This window comes from Fistularia commersonii, chromosome 15, assembly GCF_037954325.1.
Source record: "Fistularia commersonii isolate RoL2024-O1a breed Wild chromosome 15, RoL_Fcom_v1.0, whole genome shotgun sequence".
In the NCBI taxonomy this organism is placed as follows: Eukaryota; Metazoa; Chordata; class Actinopteri; order Syngnathiformes; family Fistulariidae; genus Fistularia; species Fistularia commersonii.
In genome coordinates this window covers 9,541,039-9,560,797 of record NC_141298.1, presented here as the reverse complement: position 1 = coordinate 9,560,797, position 19,759 = coordinate 9,541,039, and the positions used below count along the sequence as shown (strand labels likewise).

General features: G+C 46.6%; 1 protein-coding gene across 1 annotated transcript; it reads right to left on the bottom strand.

Moving 5' to 3' along the window:
* Positions 1-13,501: 13,501 nt before the first annotated feature.
* Positions 13,502-18,409, bottom strand: ruvbl2 (RuvB-like AAA ATPase 2). The gene is made up of 14 exons (XM_086160471.1): positions 18,339-18,409; positions 17,100-17,169; positions 16,929-16,984; positions 16,646-16,787; positions 16,413-16,542; positions 16,245-16,311; positions 16,037-16,143; positions 15,859-15,952; positions 14,804-15,022; positions 14,612-14,730; positions 14,408-14,527; positions 14,185-14,314; positions 13,930-14,044; positions 13,502-13,838 (listed from the first exon to the last, which is right to left on the bottom strand). The coding sequence occupies exons 2-14, from the start codon at positions 17,161-17,163 to the stop codon at positions 13,813-13,815; spliced, it is 1,389 nt and encodes a 462-aa protein (XP_086016597.1). The 5' UTR covers positions 17,164-17,169; positions 18,339-18,409; the 3' UTR covers positions 13,502-13,812.
* Between the last annotated feature and the right edge of the window lie 1,350 nt (positions 18,410-19,759).

Sequence of the window (19,759 nt, the reverse complement as noted above, 5' to 3'; positions counted from 1 at the left end):
AGAAGTAGGATAATTTCATCCTGCTGTAGAAATAGTCGTGTTTTCATGGCGGCGCATCAGTTAAGCCCACGAGAATCTGCACACACTCACAAACCGACCCCTTGAAACATATTCAATAGACAAAAGTACAAAAATGTGAAAAAAAAAAAAAAAAAACCTTTTTAAATAAGGGAAATTATAGTGCTTTTGAAAAAAAAAAAATGTCCTTATTGAAGTCATTAAAAAAGCAAATGTCTCAATTTCGGGTTCAACTTCAGGACACAGTGTTTTAAGTTTCCACATCGTTTTTGTCGCCAAGTACTGGATGTGGATGATCTTCAAAATTGCACAAACTCGGGCGGAATTTTAAATATCCAGTATTTCTGTTTCATTATTAGATTTTGTGCGATCAGCAACAGTTTAAGGATCCGTAGAATGACTCCGTGTTTGCCTTTCGGCTCCTGTTTTAATGCACATTTTGGGAGGAAGGTTTATGAACCTGATGTACAGATAAACTTCAAGTCAAGTCAAGTTTTCTTTATGAGGCGCCTAATCACAACACGTTGGCTCATAAAGCCGTGCATGTAGAGCAGGTCTGGACCATGCTCTTAAAAATCAATTACAGAAACCCGACATAACCCCATGAGCGAGGAAACAACCAGCGGTGCAGAAACCTTGGAAAGATCCCAGCTGACGGCATGTGGCGGCCAGACAATTTTGGTGGAAAAAAAAAAACTGTTTGGAACCGATTTTAAAATACTGTAATTTCCTCACTATAAGGCGCATTGGATTATAAGGCGCACCTTGAATGAATGGCCTGTTTTCATATATAAGGCGCACCGCATTATAAGGCGCATATATCAGAAGATACAGTAGTGGCTGGGGTTGCGTTATGCATCCACTAGATGAAGCTGCGCTAAAGGGAATGTCAACAAAACAGTCCGATAAGTCAGTCAGTCAAACTTCATTAACAGAATACAAATAAACATTCTGACAACTCCGTTCACTCCCAAAACAAGTTAGTGCATTCACAATACGGTACCGTACATACCGGTAGCTCTTACAGGTATTTGCGCCACCTTCATTGAAAACAAAGTATTTCCAACTCCATTTGTCGCAGCCCAAAGCTTTTCATAAATCGAGAGCACCAAGAAGGACCACCTCTAAATTCATTGATCTTCATGTCGCTAGCTAGCGCTGTTGCCTTCATTCAAATAGTGACTGTAGAGACGCTTCTACTTGCCGCTCTCTGTTCAACAACCCACTGTTTTAGTTTGTCCACATCTCACTTTGTTTCCTCAGAAACTCTGTTTAGTCTTCTTTACTCGGCGCAGGTCATCTTGTCGCTTCCTCCACTTGCGCACCATTGATTCATTAATGTTGAATTCTCTCGCTGCTGCTGTATTCCCATGTTCTACTGCGCGACCGATCGCCTTGAGTCTGAACTCCTCGTCGTAAGCGTGTCTCTTGAAAGGTGCCATTTTGGGGTCTTTGTAAACACACAAGTGGTGTGGGACTGGAATTCCCCTTTACCATTGTTACCGCTGCTTCTTCGGCGACACCCCCTGACCACAGTAGCCATACCAATATAGCCATACCATAACCAATATTGATCCATATATAAGGAGCTTCGGATTATAAGGCGCATTGTTGGTTTTTGATAAAATTAAAGAGAAAATTAGGTGCGCCTTATAATGCGGAAAATGCAATACTTGTGATATTTCTTCATAATAGTGTGTGATTTTACAGTTAACAGAAATTAGTTTTGAAGATAAATTTCACAGGTCACCTGTTGGGTCGGGAACCAACGGCTTCCGAGCATGTCATTTAAAAGGTGAAGAAATCAATTTTATCAGATAGCCATCTAGTTTATCCGCTTCAACCCTTGTAACGGAAAAGACAAGAAAAGAAAGAAAAAAAGAAAAGAAAAAAAAGACGATGATTACCATGCATCCCAGGCTCCGTAGATAGAAGACGTGGACAGAATTAGCATTTGGATCTGCGGTATGTCTAATATGCAATGATAAAATCGCATTGATGAAACGGTCAAATAAAAAGCATTAAAAGTAAGACATATTTAACTTATTATATGTTAAAAATACCATATGGCTCTCAATGAAATATATTTATAATATTTGGCTTTTATGGCTCTGCCAGTCAAAAAGGCTCCTGACCCTTTGCACTAGGAGGAGCTGGAGATCGAACCAGAAAATGTTGAGCTCCAAAAACGACCGCTTTACCTCCTGCATCACACCGTGCAATTTTGAGTCGAGAAGACGTTTCTTATTTTCTGACGGTGACATGAAATTACCCAAAAAATAAAAATAAAGTGCACAATAAGCAAGTATAATTTATACAAGAAGTATAAAATGCATGCAGATACAATCTACTGGTACTGAGGTCAAACGATAATAGAGATTTAACAGCACAAAAACTGAAATGTATATGTCATTTGGGTGGTGAGAAGCAGCAGAGGTTTCTGTAACAGGTAAGCAAATGAAGTGGCCGGAATAAAGAAATAGCTATAATTTGCTTTAATATTTAGAAAAGAAGCTCAGAGATCTTTCTGGGTTGACAGGATTCCAAGGGTTCTTTAGGTGATGTTTGTTTTTCATTCTTCCCTGGCTTACGACTTTCTGGACACTTTACGGCTCGACCTCATCGAGAGACGGGCCGCCGGCCTGTTGCATGAACACGCACGCTCTTGTGGTCAAGGGCAGCGCTTGGTTTTTCATCAATAAATCACGCTTTCCGTCACCTCCTGCGGGAGCGGCGGAATGAACCGCCGCATTGTTCAGGCCGCGACAGCTACACGGACGCGACGAGCGGCCTCGTCCGAGATCGCCGAACGGCGAGACGTTCGCCTCCGCGCGTGGATGACGGCGCCTTCCCCCGCGGGGGGTCGTCATGGTGTCGGCCCGGGGGTCGGCAGTTAATCCTCCCAACCGCCGACGGGCCGAGCACACGTAAAACTAATGGACCGCGGTTGGGGGTCGGCAGCGGCCGACGCTGCTTCACAGAACTCCATTAAAAAAACAGCCAATTTAACGGTTGCCATTACCTGCCACTGTTTATAGTCGTTACGACCTAGCTATGATAATGCAGGACAGTGTGTTATAGTACATAGTTATTTGACTTTTAACAAAAAATAGAAACATTTTGAACAGGTTTTTCCATCTGTTTTATTGCGATTTAGTGGTATACTAGCTGGTATTGATGGGCCCCTCTTGTGGCTTGCAAATCTCAGTAAAAAGTCCATGCTGGCTTAACCGTTAAGCTAGCGAAGTTAGCTCGGAAGTACGACACCACTCGAATTTCAATTCTTACGCTTTGTGTCGGTCACATGGTACGCTGGCCTTAAAATCAAGCTAGCTAAAAATGAAATAAAATATAAAATAATTGTTTCTGCTTTGAGATAGTTAATATATCTCCAGGGATTCTCTGCAAAGTGGAAAGACCGAAAGACAAGGTAGACAAAGACTCCTGTAAAAAAGACGTTTTCAGGAATCCTGCTTAAATTGTGAGATTCTCGTCCGCCACACTCGGTGACTTGCATTTTATATGCATTATGTGCTCATGTTTTTTCATGCCTTTGTCTATCCCCTACAGCTAATAAGTCGGGCTTTGAAAATATAATTTTGCATTTTCTTTTAACGCTAACCAGAGCCTCACATTAGCAGGGAACCCGACATAAGATTGTTCCTTGTATGGGGAAAAAAAAACAGTCGCCTTAAAAATGAGAGAAATGCTGTGGTTTGGTGGTTTATGATGTCACTTTCTTTCCTATGTTTGTTTAATTTGGGGAAAAGACCAAAAGCCCTTTACGGCCCACGAGCCAGGAAATGGCCACAGGTCTAGTGCGAGAGGTCAGGGTTAATTAGCATGGCGGCTAATAGCGCTAATGGAGTTGTCCATGACAGGGCGGCTCAAATACAAAGATAAGTAAACGCTGCTTCTGTGACAAAAGAGGACACGATTTCAGCAGCTCGGGCCTTTAATTAGCCAGGGTTTTACAAGGCTGATCGCTTGTGCTCAGTTTGAAGAGGGGGACGATTATACGGCAGCGTGAAGAAGGGGTGTTTGACCCGGAGAAAAGCAACACCCTTTTCCCACAGTCAGGCGAACCATGTACCCCGATGTCAGACAGTCCAATCTGAAAGTCAACACACCTAGTCATGCAGCGGACAGGAAGCGCCCGGGCGTGGACAGGAAAAGGGGAGCCATTCTAGCGAGCCCTGGAATTTCCATTTGCACTTTGCCACTCCGGCTCGAAGAGGACAAATTTTGTTGGAAGACCGGCGGGGGTAAATTTAGGCTGAGAAGCAGCTCCCGTTGGAAGCCAGAGGCCTCAGAATGTCAGCCTGTTCTGGGTTTTTTAAAAAGCGGCATTGTTTATGGCACCGTCCACAGCGGCGCCCTTGTCTGGAAACGACCTCGGCTCGCGGGGTTTTCGGTCTTGAGCTGAAGATTTGATTTGTGACGGTCTCAGATCTCAGCGGGACTGTTCAACCTCACCCTCTCAGGTGTCACCTTTCTGTCTCAAATCATAACTTAGTGGAGAAACTCCACAAGAGACACTTCCAATTTTCTTCAGGCTTTAACCTTGTAAAATATGTGATGATTTATCAAAATTTGCACTTATATTACACTCGAGACGCGCTGTGTTTTCCTGCAGGAGGAAGCCTGTCGTAAATCTGCGCAAACCCAACGCTCTGTTTATCCAAAACGAACAATAACACGCTGTTTAATTACTGACGAGTGAATTGTGAAAGCACAGTGGCTGTGAGTGATTTGAAAAACATCTCAAGGATTAACTAAAAAGGCCTCGGATAAATCAAACCTTTTTTGCAACTCATCCCCGATGAGAAGGCGGATAGGTTTATATCGCAGCGACGACCGCCATTTTTTTTTTTTTTTTTTAAGTGAGGCCTTAGGATAACAGTATTTCAAGAAACCGAATGGACGGTGTTAAATTCTACCGGGAAAACGTGTATTTATGTGTATTAGCGTTTCCTCCTTTATACTGGCCACCTTCCAGAGCTGCAGTTAACGGGCTTTTCAAGGCTGCTCTCCAGCAATAATTACCGGTGGCGAATAAAAAGAAATATGGAGGCTGCTGTAAAACAAGATGACGCCACGATTCATCTCAGGACAGAGGAGGACTCCTGTGACCGCATCCCGCGGTGAATTTCTCACTTAGTAACTGCCGACTTCCCCCTCTTTGCGCCGCGGCCTCGAAAACGCCGATTTTCCGGTGCGGTTCCTGTTGCGAGGTGACACGTTTTCTTTCCTGTGAATTTCTGCAGAAGTCTAAATGTGGCTGAGGTTACCTCGAACGGCTCCACGGCGGGGCTTCTCGCCTGGTTGTAAGACGATAAAAAATCCTATTTTGATCGGGCAGAGTTTTTATGAATCTTGCGGGAAGAGAACTGGATGTTTGGCTTGTTTTGCATCAGTGAATTGATTGGAGTTTCAAGGAAGGGTGACACAGGAGTGTAGCGGTTGGATCCTGCCTTTCATGAAGGTCCCGGATTCACTTCCTGTCACTTCCCGGTTCTTCTCATTGACTTTTTTGGTCGGTGAATAAGATAGAAAATACAAAAAAAAGGCGTACGTGCGACACGGATATCGAAGAGGGTCTCCGCTCTGCCCTCCCCCGACTCACTTTCCAGGATTGGAGTCATGGATAATGGATGAGCCCAGATGGGGAGCTTATTTATTCACATGATTTGGAAATAATTTGTTACAAATGTTACTAATCTCATCTACTCTTATGTAGATTTTTGCTCCCCTTTGTCCACTTCTTGTCACTTATTTGTCATAACATTTTGGGTCTTCTTTTTTTTTTTTTAGTAAATTGGTGCGATAAATTCGACTGATTTTCACTCTATTGCCCGTTTAGCCCCTGTGATTTAACATCAATGTACAAAGCATTCAGTGAATTTTTTCTGGGGAACAGAAAAAGTGAGCGAATTTGGGCGAGCACAACATTAAATTTTAAGGTTTCTATTTTCACTGATTCATTATCTATACACCTTATCCTGTATTCAGGGTCTTATAACCCGTGGTCATACAGTCTTTCAGTCTTTCATTCCCAAGTCATATAGAGACATACAACCTTTCACTTTGTCTTTTTTGGACTGTGGGAGGAAACCGTGAAATCAGGAGGAACCCCACGCAGACACGGAGAACATGGAGACGGGGACGACCTATCGTCACCCTCTTAAAATAATCGCCTAAGTCATTTTTTTTCAGATTTTTCAGGAAACACAAAAAACTGAACCATCTGACACACGCTTGACATAGGCAATTTCTACTAAAGGGGCAGAATGGCACAATCCGTTTAACTGAGGATGTAGGCAATTTTGCCAGAGGTGGTCAGCATCATCAGGAGATGATTTAGGCAAAAAAAACATTTTTGTAAAAAAAAGACTGTGTATGTGTGTGTGTGTGTGTGTATATATATATGTATAAAACCTTGAAATGGCTAGGATCCTGTTGATGTGTCAGCACAAAACACTGTATTTGTGTGTTGTTTATTTAGGTAAAGAGGTAAAGAAACGTGTCCAAGCACGTTGAAATGGATAGAGAAAAGTGTTGGAGAAACTATGAGATCGAAGACTATCAGCCAGAATGAAAGGAAAGATGGACAAGACAGTGGTGAGACAAGCGATGCTGTGTGGACTAGAAATAGTTAAAATGACCAAAAGACAGGAAGCAGAGCTAGAGATAGTAGAGACGAATATGCTAAGGTTCTCTTTGGGAGTGACCAGGATGGATAGGATCAGGAATGAGTCCATCAGAGGAACAGCACATGTTAGATGTTTTGGAGAGAAGGTCAGAGAAGCCAGACTGAGATGGTTGGGTCATGTAGAGAGGAGGGAGAGTGGATATATTGGTAGACGGATGCTGGAATTCAAGCTGCCTGGCAGGAGGTCTAGAGGACGACCAAAGAGAAGATTTATGGATGTAATGAGAGAGGATATGAAGTTAGTTTATGTGTGAGAATAATAATAATAATAATTTCACCTTCATGGATGAACCGTGAGCAGTAGGCTGCCGTCGACATACAAGTAGGAGTTGGGAATCGAACCGGTTCCATAGACGATTGCTTTACCTCCTGCAGAAGGGAAAGCAGATGAAGAAGTTACTTATTGTGTGTTGACCCAACGATGGACTGCACGGAAAATGCGTGTAATGTGACTGTAGACGGCGAATGAATGAAAAGATGATCTAAACTAGGAACCTTTTTGTAATAAACGAGAACCGAAAGTGACGCCCGAAGGTGCGGGGGGGAATTAAAAACAAAATATAAAGGTAGTATTTACACATTCAACGAGGCCCAAGCACAACCGGGACTCGCTGAGGTTTTTGTTTTGTTTTGAGGTTTTGTTTCTTGTAAGTCGCTTTGGATAAAAGCATCTACCAAATGATTGTAATGTAATGTAATGTTTGTTTTCAGCTAAACATCAGTGAAAAACATCGTCTACAGAAGTAAAAGGAGGCTGTTCTCGGAGTTTAATTTTCCACATGTAGAATTAATGGAAAAAACAAGGCGTTCTTTTGAAATTTCATCCACACAGCCGTGGATGCGGCTCATCGATCGAACTCTTAATCTCACGCAACTTCGTCTTCCCGCTCCGAACCGGGCCGAGAGTGTGTGTGTGTGTGTGTGTTTTTGCGTGCGCTCGAACCGTCGGCCAACCGACTAACCTTCAGCTGTCAGGCCGTGCGCTAATGCGCGTCTCTGCATGCATCGCTGTATCAACGGAGGCGCCGGCACAGGTTCTGCAGGGGCGGCTCGGGATGTCATCCTCGTCTCGGCTGTTTGTCCATGTGGAATAAGAGATGCGCTTGGCGGTTGGGCTGAGCAATGTCAAAGAGGGCGCGGAGGCGAGAATTCTCCAAGGCGTGAACGGCGAGCGACGGCGAGGCCCGCTGCCGGAGACGTCGACCGTGTCGGTCGCGGCGGTTTCACCTCGCGCCGAGAGATGGGAAGGGGGGGGGGGGGTCTCGTCCGATCGGGCGCCCGCCGATGAGGAAGTGATGCGTACCGACAGGGGAGCTGTGTCGCCGCGGCGGCGAGTTATGAATCGAGGCGTCCTCTGAATTAAACATGAGCGGCTTACGCTCGACTTGGCGAGGAGTGAATGATGTTAGTTGGCGCCGCTTGCTGTTTTTAGCTCACAATGTTCCGTATTTAGACCGCAGCGTTTCCACTGCGGCGTAAACTGATTCAGGAAAAAAAAAAAAAAAAAAAAGTTCCTCGGGCTAGTTGTGCGTGCGCCCGTACGTGCACGCCGTCATCTGGCTCCGCGTTGCCTCGCACGTGACGGCGGAGCCTTGTGAATGATCCGCGCGGAGGAGTCGGTGAATGGCGGCGGCTAGGCGTGAATGGAAGCAGAGGGGCGCGAACACACACACACACATAGTGAATTGTGATCTTTTTGTGGGCGGAGCTTAAATCACACTGAGCGCAAACCTGCCACGCGGTACCGAACAAAATTACCGTGTTGAATTACAAAACGTCTCAGCGTGTTTTCACAATAAACGCGGAGAATGAAAAAAAGTGGGGCACGGTGTCGTCTCATTCTGCCGGCGTAATTAAAATCGCCTCCCTCCGGATTCAAATCACCCGCCATTTTATTATCGCATTTACCCGCTAATTAATCCCAGCAGGGATGGATTAGCCACGTGCTAATGCCTTCGTAGGATTGTTCAGACTGCAGCGTATATCAGTCGCCGTGAAGAAAGTAGCCGCTTTTGGAAAAACTGAAAAAGCAGGTCAAAGCGTCGGGGTCGCCGTCCCCTTGAAAAACCTCTTTCTGTTTTCCTGCCAGGTGTGAACATGTGGGCGCACAGAGGGGACGCCGACAGCGAGCCGCTCTGATCCCTGTTTTTGGAAGCGCTGAGCCCCCCCCCCCCCCCCCCCCCCCCTTTTTGACCGAACGGGCCGACGCCGCCAGCCACGCCGTGCATTATGGGATGAGGTCATCCACGCGGCACCTCTGTAAGTGTCTCGTTATGCGTCTCGGGTCAATCGCCACAGTGCTTTTTTTTTCTTTTTTTTCCAACCACAGCCGGGACGTTTCTTCTTAAGTGAGGCAAAATAATGTAATGACGCCGTCGTAAAATAACGGTAGTAATTACCGAAAATCTGCTTTTCTCTTTGTTCACTTCCAGGGGTTTTTCTTCACGTTGGAGAGCGGCTCGGGGGGGGGCGACGTCACGGCTCCCGGCCCGCGACTCAAACGTTTTCTGACGAGGTTTCTTCCCTGATTTGAACCGGAGCCGAGAAGGAGCCGTGTCAGCTCGGCAAAAACAAACCGCTATATAATCCTGGCACCTCCGCGGGAAGCGGGCGGGAAGCGAGCGGCGAGGCGTGAACGGGCCCCGTCGAGTCAGCGGATACAGAAAAAGACCTGCTGGAGCTCCAGATCCGATGAAGGAGCGGGGTTGGAAGAACCTCCCGACCCGGAGCGCCAAGAAGATGCTCGCCACGTCCAAAGTGGGCGGACATCTTTTCAATAAAAACAAAAAAAACAATTCAATTCCTGTGCAGATCACGTGACTCATTTGTCCACGTGGAAGCGAATCATTCGACATAATCCGGAAAACAACCGGTTGGATGATCCAGACACGCCGAAAAAAAAACACGCTACCCGCTCCTCATCCTCGCCGCCATTCTGACAGGAGGGTTAGCTCATCCAGGGTGGAAGGTGAACCCCAAAGCGTCGGGGTTTGGGGGGGAGAACCAACCAGATGTTGCCACTCATCCATCACACGCGCCCGCCGCGGAGTTCGACTCACAGCCTAAATTGATGCATGAAATCCGCAAAAGTTAGGGGGGGGTTGGGGATCCGCGAAAATCTCGCGTTTCCATCTCGCTCCGGAGAACCCCGAGGCCGGGAGCGCACGGCCCCCTCGTCCTCTTTCCTCCTCGCCGCAGGAATGCCATGTTCTGTCCTCTCACGTGTCGAGCCCGGAGAACGGAGATGGAGATTTATTTTTTTCTCGGAAACCTCAGGAAATGGACTCAAATTATATCCATTCGAGAGGCACCGCATTCCAACTGCCGCCGTACATCGACTGGAGGCAATATGGTACGGGAGGGGTTTGGAGGAGGGGGGGCACGTGATAATAAACGCATGACGGCAGAGGAAGAAATATGCCGAAGCTCGCTTACTCGTTGCTTTTGTGTTACAGAGTCGGTTTAAAATAAGGAAACCTCAGAAACGATGAACATAGTGGCGGCGTTTGAGGCCCGGTGAGCCCGGAGGAACGCACCAGCTACGTCGGGTCCTCCGCTGTCGTCGGGAGGACGATACGTCGATACGTTCAGGGCGGTTGAGAGTTCGTGGTTCCCGCGCATGCGATACCGCGACTACAACCTCGACATCTGGGGACGCACAACTCGCATCGCGCCGCGAAATCCAGAAAGTTGACTTTTACCTAAACGAAAGATCGGAGAAAACACTTCGGAGAACACATTGAAAATTAAAAACAAAGTAGAGGATAAGTGGTCATATCAACAGGAAGAGCAGAGCGGAGGTTTATGGAGGGGGGAGCGGGTAAGGTGCAGAGGAGTCGAGTAAATCGAAAACATTTTTTTTTTTTTTGTTTCTTTCAATTTTGTTTCCGTGGCAACCGCACCCACTCGACATCTTCACCTTTTCTCTCAATCCTCAACGTTTTCTTTTTTTTTTCTTCCTGGCCCCGCCAGTGACCGATGCGATGGATTTTGTCCCGGAAACATTTGGCTAATGACGTTCCACCCGGATGCCTCGTTAAACTAAAGAGGACGTCGAACGACCCGCCGCGTGATCGATGGCGTGGAGACCTTCGGCCGTCCGGTGGGGAAAGACACCGCAGGTTTGCGGGTCAGAAGGTCGATTGGGAAGGGAAACTGAAATGTAGCCGTAGCGTCATCTTAGCTTAGCTCACGGCTGTGAACATGCGGCTACTGGCGGAGTTGCTAACACCTCCTAAGTTCTTATTTGTCTGTGTTTTTATATATTTTTTTATTCTACTTTGCCTCTGCTGTTGTGTTACAGTAATTCCCAGCTCGCTTCTTGCACACGCTTTACACCGTTGTCATGAAAAGCTACTGGATGACAGTTCAAGCACTCATAACGCCCTTTAAAAGTAGAACCAGTGCTTCTGATTTGATATTAACTATTTTTGCAAGAATAATTTTTTGTTTTTGCCAAATAACTAAAATGGTTATCTTTGTGAAAGTCATGGACTTGAAAAATGATTTGCCTTTTTTTCCCGAGATGATTATTTTTTCAACTTTTAACTGAATTTTTCATTTTAATTTTTAATCAATTTTTAACAGAATCAATTTTTTTTTTTTTTAATGAGGCAACGATAAATTTTAACTTGCATCCGTGCGTCTACATCAACAATACCTTTGGGTCGATTTTTACATTACTGATAATTAAGACATAATTGGGGGGGGGATTTTCAAGTCAAAACCCCGTCTTAACCTGCGCAGGAGCCTCGGACAGATCCCAGCTCAGTGCGGGCGGCCTTCTGCCGCGACCGTATGGAATCGGAGATAGAGAAGGACAGGGATAGAAAGCAGAAGTGTGATAGAGGCGGAGGTGGTGTGAGGGTTGGGAGGGAAAGAAACTAATTTACTCAGAATAATAATAGAGCTAACGGTGACATGCCGAAGCTAACATGATACAATAATGACTGTAAGGCGTAGAGCGCTAACTGTACGTTCTCTCACAAATTTTAAGGCTGTTTTTAAACAAAGAGAGGATCCGATTGGAGATTCATCAATTCACGTTTTCTTTAATTTTCTAAATGATGGAATTTATTTCAACATTTTCAGCTTTTTTCCTCCAGTATCGCAATGATTACCTTGTGATCGTAAACTGAAGAGCTTCCCTTCGCATCGACATTTTTTGAAGGAGGTGTTTACAGGACGTTACAGAAAATTTTATCCAAAGGCGCTTTTATAAATATATACACACACATATATTTATATATGTGTGTGTGTGTGTGTGTGTGGTTGTATGTATAAAATTGTCTTGGGTTGAGTGAATGTTTCTTTAAACCTGCCCTCCCTCCCTCAGTTTATCGTACGATTCCAGGTCGGATCGTAATCATGGTGTGTGTGTGTGTGTGTGTGTGTGTGAGAGAGTGATGCTGCGGTGGCTTGGTGTCGCTCCCACTGGTGAAAGGGAAGGTTACCCAGTCCCACGAGGAGCAAGGCCTCTCTGCATTGTTCGCAAATACGAAAACCAGGTGGGATTGTTGCAAGGATGGCGGCAGCGGAACCACCCCATCCCCCTCACACACACACACACACACACACTTCACACACACCGCCACCCCCTTCTTACATACACACATTCAAATCCTCTGATGAAGCTCACTCCAGCCTAAACCCATCCAGTGAATCCATCAGATGTGGTAATGGGCGGCAGCCAACGGGGGCCTCGTGGGACTGAGGAGAGGTGGGGGGGATTTATGGGATGTAGGCAGCCGCATAACATGCAGACCCCCCCCCCTCCCCACCTCCCCCTCCTTCTGCCAGTAGTAGAAATTAAATATTCATTTCCATGTGGGGGACGGTCTGCGCCTAGCCTCATATCATCCGCAGGTAAAACTGATAACGGTTTAGTAATTTGTTAGGAAAATGAGAGCTCGGCGGCAGAAGAATGGGTCCGGGGGGAGGGCGGCTGCGGTTCGGCTCCCAGGCTCCTGCCATGAGTGCGTCTGACTCTGAGAGCATTTTATAGCCCTGATGTTGTGCACGTCAGACCGCGCGGCCAATAAATGGGAGCTTTTCTTTCTTTGAAATTCTGATTTTAAGACACATGAGCTGCAGACACTACGAGAATAAGAATTAGAACAACAGTAAGGGGTATAGAGAAGAATTTTTTCCGACCTGAATGCAGAGGGGAACCTATTTTACCAAATATAAGCCCCGTTCGCCCCAAAAGGGAAAATCCCAGTCTCAAGAAGGAATTAACCTTCAGGTTTCTTGACAAAGAAAAATGAAGGTGTGTGTGTGTGTGTGTGTTAAAGCTGGATTTCACTCCTTGTACTGTGTGTGTCTCGAAGAGGGTGTGAGAAAGAGGTGTGGGTGAGCCTCTTTTCGTTTCCAGGAGATTCACACCTTCACATGACCTGGAAAAAGAAAATTACACAAGGAGCGGATATTTATAGTCTTGAAAAAGATGTTTTAAAAAAAAAAAATCCAATTCAACAGGCTCGTTGGAAACTGCGGGGGATTCTGATCTGTCCTTTTATGAAATATGTAAATATAAAATATGGTCCAGCTCTTACCTGATTTCCTTGCGCTGGCCCTCAGGTCTTAGAGCGCCCCCTAGTGGCGACACGGTCACAACGCAGCCAGGGTTCCTCACCTTCTCGGAATTTGAAGGATCTAAAATCTAAACACCGACGACACCTGATGACCCACTGGAGAATCCTAAAACGGGAAGTGCAATTTTTCATTTTTTTAATGTAACTGAAATGGATTTGCAATACAGAAAACAACAGGTTGCTTAGAAACATGTTTAATTATTTTCACAAAAATAAACCATGTACACAAAGATAAACTCAAAAGAACAAACATGAGGAATGACTGTTCCTGCAACAAGGCCTCGGTGATAAGGAATGAAAAAAAAAAAAAAGTAAATACAAAACAAAGTAAAATGTCATGATGGGCAATTAAAAGGGAGGAGGGAGTAGAGAAAATTTAAATTCAATAAAAATTTTGATTCTCCAATTGAGAATCAGCGGCACGAGGGAAACATAACAGTCGATGCAGGAAAAACAAAAAGTTCAGTCACAAAGCGCTGGGCCTCTTCATCACGAGGTGTCCATCTGAGCCGTTTCTGAAACACACGAAAGGCAATTAGAGGTTATTTCTTTTTATACGATTAAATAAAGTCACTTGGTGATCATTAGAGAAAGGCAAAGACTCACGTGTTTCATTGAAGAGAAAAGAATCCTGATACTCCTTCATGTACTGGGAAGACCTGGCCTCGTCCAGGAACAGAGAGTAAACCCTCTTGATGTCCTCCACCTGCACCTCAGTCCCCTGGTGGACACAGACAGACAGACAGACAGACACACACACACACACATACACACACACACACACACACACACACACACACACACACACGGGTTAACTCCTCGTGTGACACTGCTGTTTGCTGCCGGCCCCTAAAACCTCACCTTGCGTTTCCGACACACCAGGCCGGCTGTACTGATCAGCTGGATGGCGTAGCGCAGTGACGTCTCCATGCCGATGCGGGTGAGGACGGTGTGGGCCTCCTCGCTGAGCTCCACATCCTCCTCCTCACACCTGAAGAACAGTGTTAACTTCGCTTTTAAAAAGAAAAAACAAAAAAAAAAACTTAAAACACACTGCAGACAGAGCGGGATGCGAGGTCCTCACCGGATCTTGAGGATCTGCTTGGTCTCCTTCTCAGTGTACGGGGAGGTGGCGATGATGAGGAGACGGTCCAGCAGGTCGATGGGGATGCCGTGGGGGCTCTGGTAGTTGGTGCCACGGATTCTGGGATGGGAAAAAAGAGACAGGAATATTGCACTCCAGGAGTTGCGAATGGCTCACTGAGGCCTGAAGGGAGCGGGCGGGTACCGGGTGATGCCTCTGTTGGTGGCCATGATGAGGACGGGGGACAGGTCGCTCTCCAGGGCGCGGTTCAGAAAGGAGAAACACTCCATGTCCAGCATGTGGACCTCGTCGATGAACAGCACCTGGGGCGGCGGTCGTGTTAAAATGTTGTCGTGGCAACACCATTCGGCAGGCGCTTCCTTCGGCCGCACTCACCCCGGGTATGATCTCGGCTTTGCCCTCCTCCCGCCACTCGCACACCTTGGCGTTGATCTGCTCGCGCACCTCCGACTTGATCTCGCCGGTGTCCCCGGAGAAGAGGGCCAGGAAGCCCTGCGTGCGGCTGTTGATGACGTCGATCTCGTGCAACGACACGGTGTGCACCACCTCCTTCCGCTTCTGCAGCTCGCCCTCCGGACACTGGACGAACTGAGTCTGTGAACGCAGATGGACTCCAGTGGAAATCGAACCAATGTTCAGCACTGAAGGCACCGAGGGTGAGACTTGAAAATCACTGGGATGTCAGATGTAAAGGAGACCTTCCATTGAGGCTGTATGACACTACAACTGCAACTAATGATTATTTTAATAGTCCTTTAGTCAGATTATGACCTGTGCATGGAAAACAATGGCTCTTACTTGTGTTTATTTGCGCAATAAAATTAATTTCCTCTTCTTAATAAAGTTATATAAAGAAGTATATGATTCAAAATGCCACAAATATTGCAATCAAGGAAATGTATTTTTCCTTCCCTTAAACAAAAGTGCTTTTTGTGTGATAATGCCTACGGTGCCTGAAAAAGTTTAAAATAGAACGCTTCTTTAATCGTCCCACATTGGGGAAATTTCAATTCACGCTGCAGAAAGTGGATGGTGCAGCAATAGTTGCACCAAAGGTACTGGAAAAATATGGAAAATAAAAAATCAAAAATAGAAGCACTTGTGTGAACAAATTGAGCAAAATAGAGAAAACTAGTAACAGACATCAACTGCTTACAGCAGCAGCACAACTAAGTGTATGGAGGAGTAGATGCATGAATGAATCAATTAATGGAATAAAGTCTATCAGCAGACACTAAAAATACTTGAGAGTTACAAGTGACGATAAAGAAAATGTTTCTTGGTCATGTCACGTACGCCACGGTCCCTGGTGACCCCGTGCTGTTGGTGTGTCAAAGGTTCGGGAAAAGCGAGATGTCTGTTCTACTTCACTTGGCTGCGGTTGTATTCACAGCCTTCTCGCAGACGTCATTGATTGGCAGCTCGGGTACCTGCGCTCCCATGGCGTCGTAGTCTCTGGCTCTGGTGAAGGAGCGGCCCAGCTTGCTGATCTTCCCCGTGGCCTTGTCGATGGTGATGACATCCCTGAAGAGGAGGAAGAAGAAGACCGGTCAGGCTGCGGCGTACGGAGACGGCGGATCCTGAGTCAACGTGAGGATGTGGACTCACCCCGCCTGAACCTTCTCTTTGCTCAGGCTGTCGATCATCTTGTTGCCCAGGTCGTATATGGTCTCCATCTCGGTCGTCTTGAGGGTCAGCTTGCCCACCTTGGCGCCCTGACACACAGCGGTTGGAGAACGTAGAGATTCTCAGTGCAAAAGCCCGAGGTGGGTTTTCAACAGAGGGAGAAGAAGAGGAGGAGGAGGCGGGGAATTACCGTTCCAGTGGCCGGTCTGTCAATCTGGATTTCAACCACCTCTCCTTCGATAATCTCCGTCTCCTCCCTGGAAGGAAGCTATCCATGTTAAAAGCGTGGCCTATTTCCAGGAAAAATAAAGAAAAAAGAAAAAGGATAGACAAGCGGCATTCCCGCCGACCCACTCACTTGATCCTCACGCCGATGGCTTTCCTGAAAGCTTGGCTGAGCGCCTCCGTCTTGCTCATCTCCAGGGAGAAGATCTCGCTGCCGGCCAGGGCGGTGAAGGGCGTGTCAGGGCCGAGGGACTGAGCGATGCCTAAAAATAAAAACCTGAGTGAGCGGTTGATCCGGGATCAGGCGGACTCTCGCTTTGATGAAATCAAACCTCGACCTCTCCACCTCGTGTTCACGTCCCATACCCATAGCGATGGCAGTCTTCCCTGTGCCGGGCTGGCCTGCGATCAACACCGCCCTGCCAGCGATGTGGCCGTCCTTGATCATCTCCAGGATGACGCCTGCTGCCCGTCGAGAGGCCAGCTGACCCACCATCCCCTGGGAAACCTACAGCGATGCGAGCGCACATGCACACACACAATTATTGGACCTTAAAAGTCAAGTTTACCTCCCGGTGACTTTCCAGCAAATTTCAAATTAAAGGTTTCTGCGCCAGGAGCGAACTCCTCCACATATGACTGTCGGTACCTGTCTCGGCTCCAGTGAATCATCGAGGCCGAGGCCACGGATGTGAGAGTGAGCGCCTGAAAACACAAAAAGTGACCGCATTAACGCATATGATACTCCTTTAGGGGTGGGGTGGCACCTGGCGACCCCCCCAGCGGTGCAGACAGGCAGAGACTGAGTGTCGATTCTCACCGATTCTCTCAATCCGTGTGATGTCACGAACCTCTGGGACCTTGGTAGTCGCCATCTGTGACATCGAAAACTAAGGTGGGACACACACAGAAAAGTGGTGAATAGTTTGAGGACGTTTAATTGGAATCAAATGCACATCTTAGAAAAGCAGCAAGCGGTCTATTATGCGTTTTTGAGCGTCTCCTCCACATCTGTGAGGACTCTTTGGCACCTAGTTAACCCAGTCAGATCTCTATGTGCCCAGCATAGTAACAGTACTTACGGCCCCAGGAGTCTGAAAGCAGAACTGGGACTTTAAACATTTCTTTTAGAGAAACGGTATAGTTTGTGCTCGGCTAGCCCCAAGTCATGCTAACATAAACTTATCCCATGATGCACCGCTCTCATCCCTCTCACTCTTCCTAACCTTAACGTCCGTTCATCAATGCATAATAATAACGTCATATCACATGCTCATAAGTCCCTGGGCTCTATCATTTTGCAGGTTCCAAGACGGTGGGGCTCAATCTGCTGCAGCATCTTGAAAGGCGTCCACCAACATTGTTTGATGGACGTATAGGAGAGTATTAGAGCCTGTCCCTCATATCTGTCTCTCTCTACTCGCGCTGTCCTAGGCAGAACGCCGTCCATGTTTTTATACTCGATATCTTTTACTTTTAACAAACTGGTGCGAAGAGGCAGCAGTACTGAGCTGTTACTGACTGGAGACACGTTTAGGGTTGAGTTGCTGTTTTGATCTGCCACAGTTCGCCTTAAGCGTCCTCACAGTGCAGAGTTACGAGTTTGCAATAAAAGTCCACAGTGACTCCAGGCTTCATCTGGACCGAGAGGTTGTCATAGTGACAGCCGCAGGCGCGTGTCACAACACAGGTCAGCTAGCGTTAGCCAACGCGCGGTAGCATTTCCTTGCTAATAGCCAAATTAAATACAAACCATTCGTTTTACTTGTTGTCTCGACACAACTTTCTTTAAGTTAAGCAGAATATCACAGATGAAGAATTGTGTATTCTCGTTAACGCCGGTGCGGCGACTTTATCGGTGCTAAGGCGGGACAGCGCGAAGCCGGCGGCGAGGCTCGGACTCACGTTAGCCTCATTCATCGGGGCTTTCCGTTCCGAGGAGCGGTTAACGCCGCGGCGAGGATAAGCGGGCAGTAGATTAGCAACGTGCTAACGCAAAAAAAGCAAACTCGGGGATGATAGGGAATAAAATGGGTAGATTTGATGGTTTTTGGCTCACCTGTGCAGCCTCACTTGACAAAAAACGTTGAGAATGCGGCGCTTGTTTCGGCGGTGCGCAGTATAATGTGTCCGTGGGGAAACTAGTCCTGAGGCGCGTCAACGTTGTGGAAAAGAAACGACTGCCCCCTAGCGGCGTGGCGGGGAATTACACCCAATGTGGCTCAGGTTGGTGACTTGGGCTAACAGAGTTCTGTATGACTTCCGGCTTTCGGAGGCTGGAGCATTCAAAGAAACAGGAAACACACTCCTATTTTCAGCACGTCATGTTTTTTATGATGCACTAAATAAACAGTGTTACATAGCAAAAAAAAAAAAGCTGAAAAAGTAGTATGTAGACTTTTGACTTTCCTCTGATTAGAAACTGAATTCTTGTCTAAAATGCTGAAAAGAACACCCTGTGACCTTACATTGAGTCCGAGCGTGATGGGAAGCTTGGTTCTGCGTTGGTTGTCTACCCCCCGAGTGTTTCCAGACTGATAGATGAATGTGTGATGTCATGGATGCTGTTGCCGGAGAGAAGTGATGTCACACAGCGGGAAGCTGGAAAGCAGAAGTGTGATGTCACACCAGAAAGGCTTGGGTTTGGAGTTGTGGGTGGGGATGGGGAACACTCGCTACCACCATTCCAGAAAAGTCTATAGGAATGGCTTGCATGGATCAGGAACTTTGACCTGAATTTGACAAAAAACGCACACACACAACAAAGAGAAGAATAAGAAAAAGGCGAAGAGAATTTTAGGATCCTTAAGGGGGATGCACGCCGTGATCGCGTGGATGTGATGGAGCTGTGCTCCGTGACACCCCAGCACACAGGGAGGTTTGTTTGCGACTCATTACAATTCACACGCTTCTCCACAAGAGAGCGCACGACATGGATGATCCAGCCATCTGTGCAGAGGGTCTGCACAAGATGTCCAACCGGAGACATCTAAATTTAGTAAACATCTTATTTTTAACAAAAAATCTTTATTGATTTGTAATATTAATTAATTTAGCTTTTTTTTTTTAAATAAAGCATTAATGTATTTTCTTTCAAGTGGCATATTTCACAGAGATATAGACACCAGGGGTCATTTTTTTTACATATTCCTGTTATTTTTAGCCATCCAACCTGGCACCCCTCTGTAGAGAAAGTATAAAAAAAGACAATCAAGGCCACGGTAGCAGCGAGCCTCGCTCTGCGATCAAACACTTTCAAGGCTTCTTATCCTCCTTCCAGTGCACGTCGCTAAAGACAGCGGTCACAAGATTCCACGGGTGACCGTCGCTTCAATTGCAGTGCAAAATAGGGACGCGGAGAATCCAAGGATTCACACAAAAATCCTGTTTTTTTACTCTCTTTTTGTGTGCATTCTGAGGCTGACCGTGTTAAATAGTAAATTAAAGCAGCAAACGGCGGTAAGATCCGATAGAAGCGTC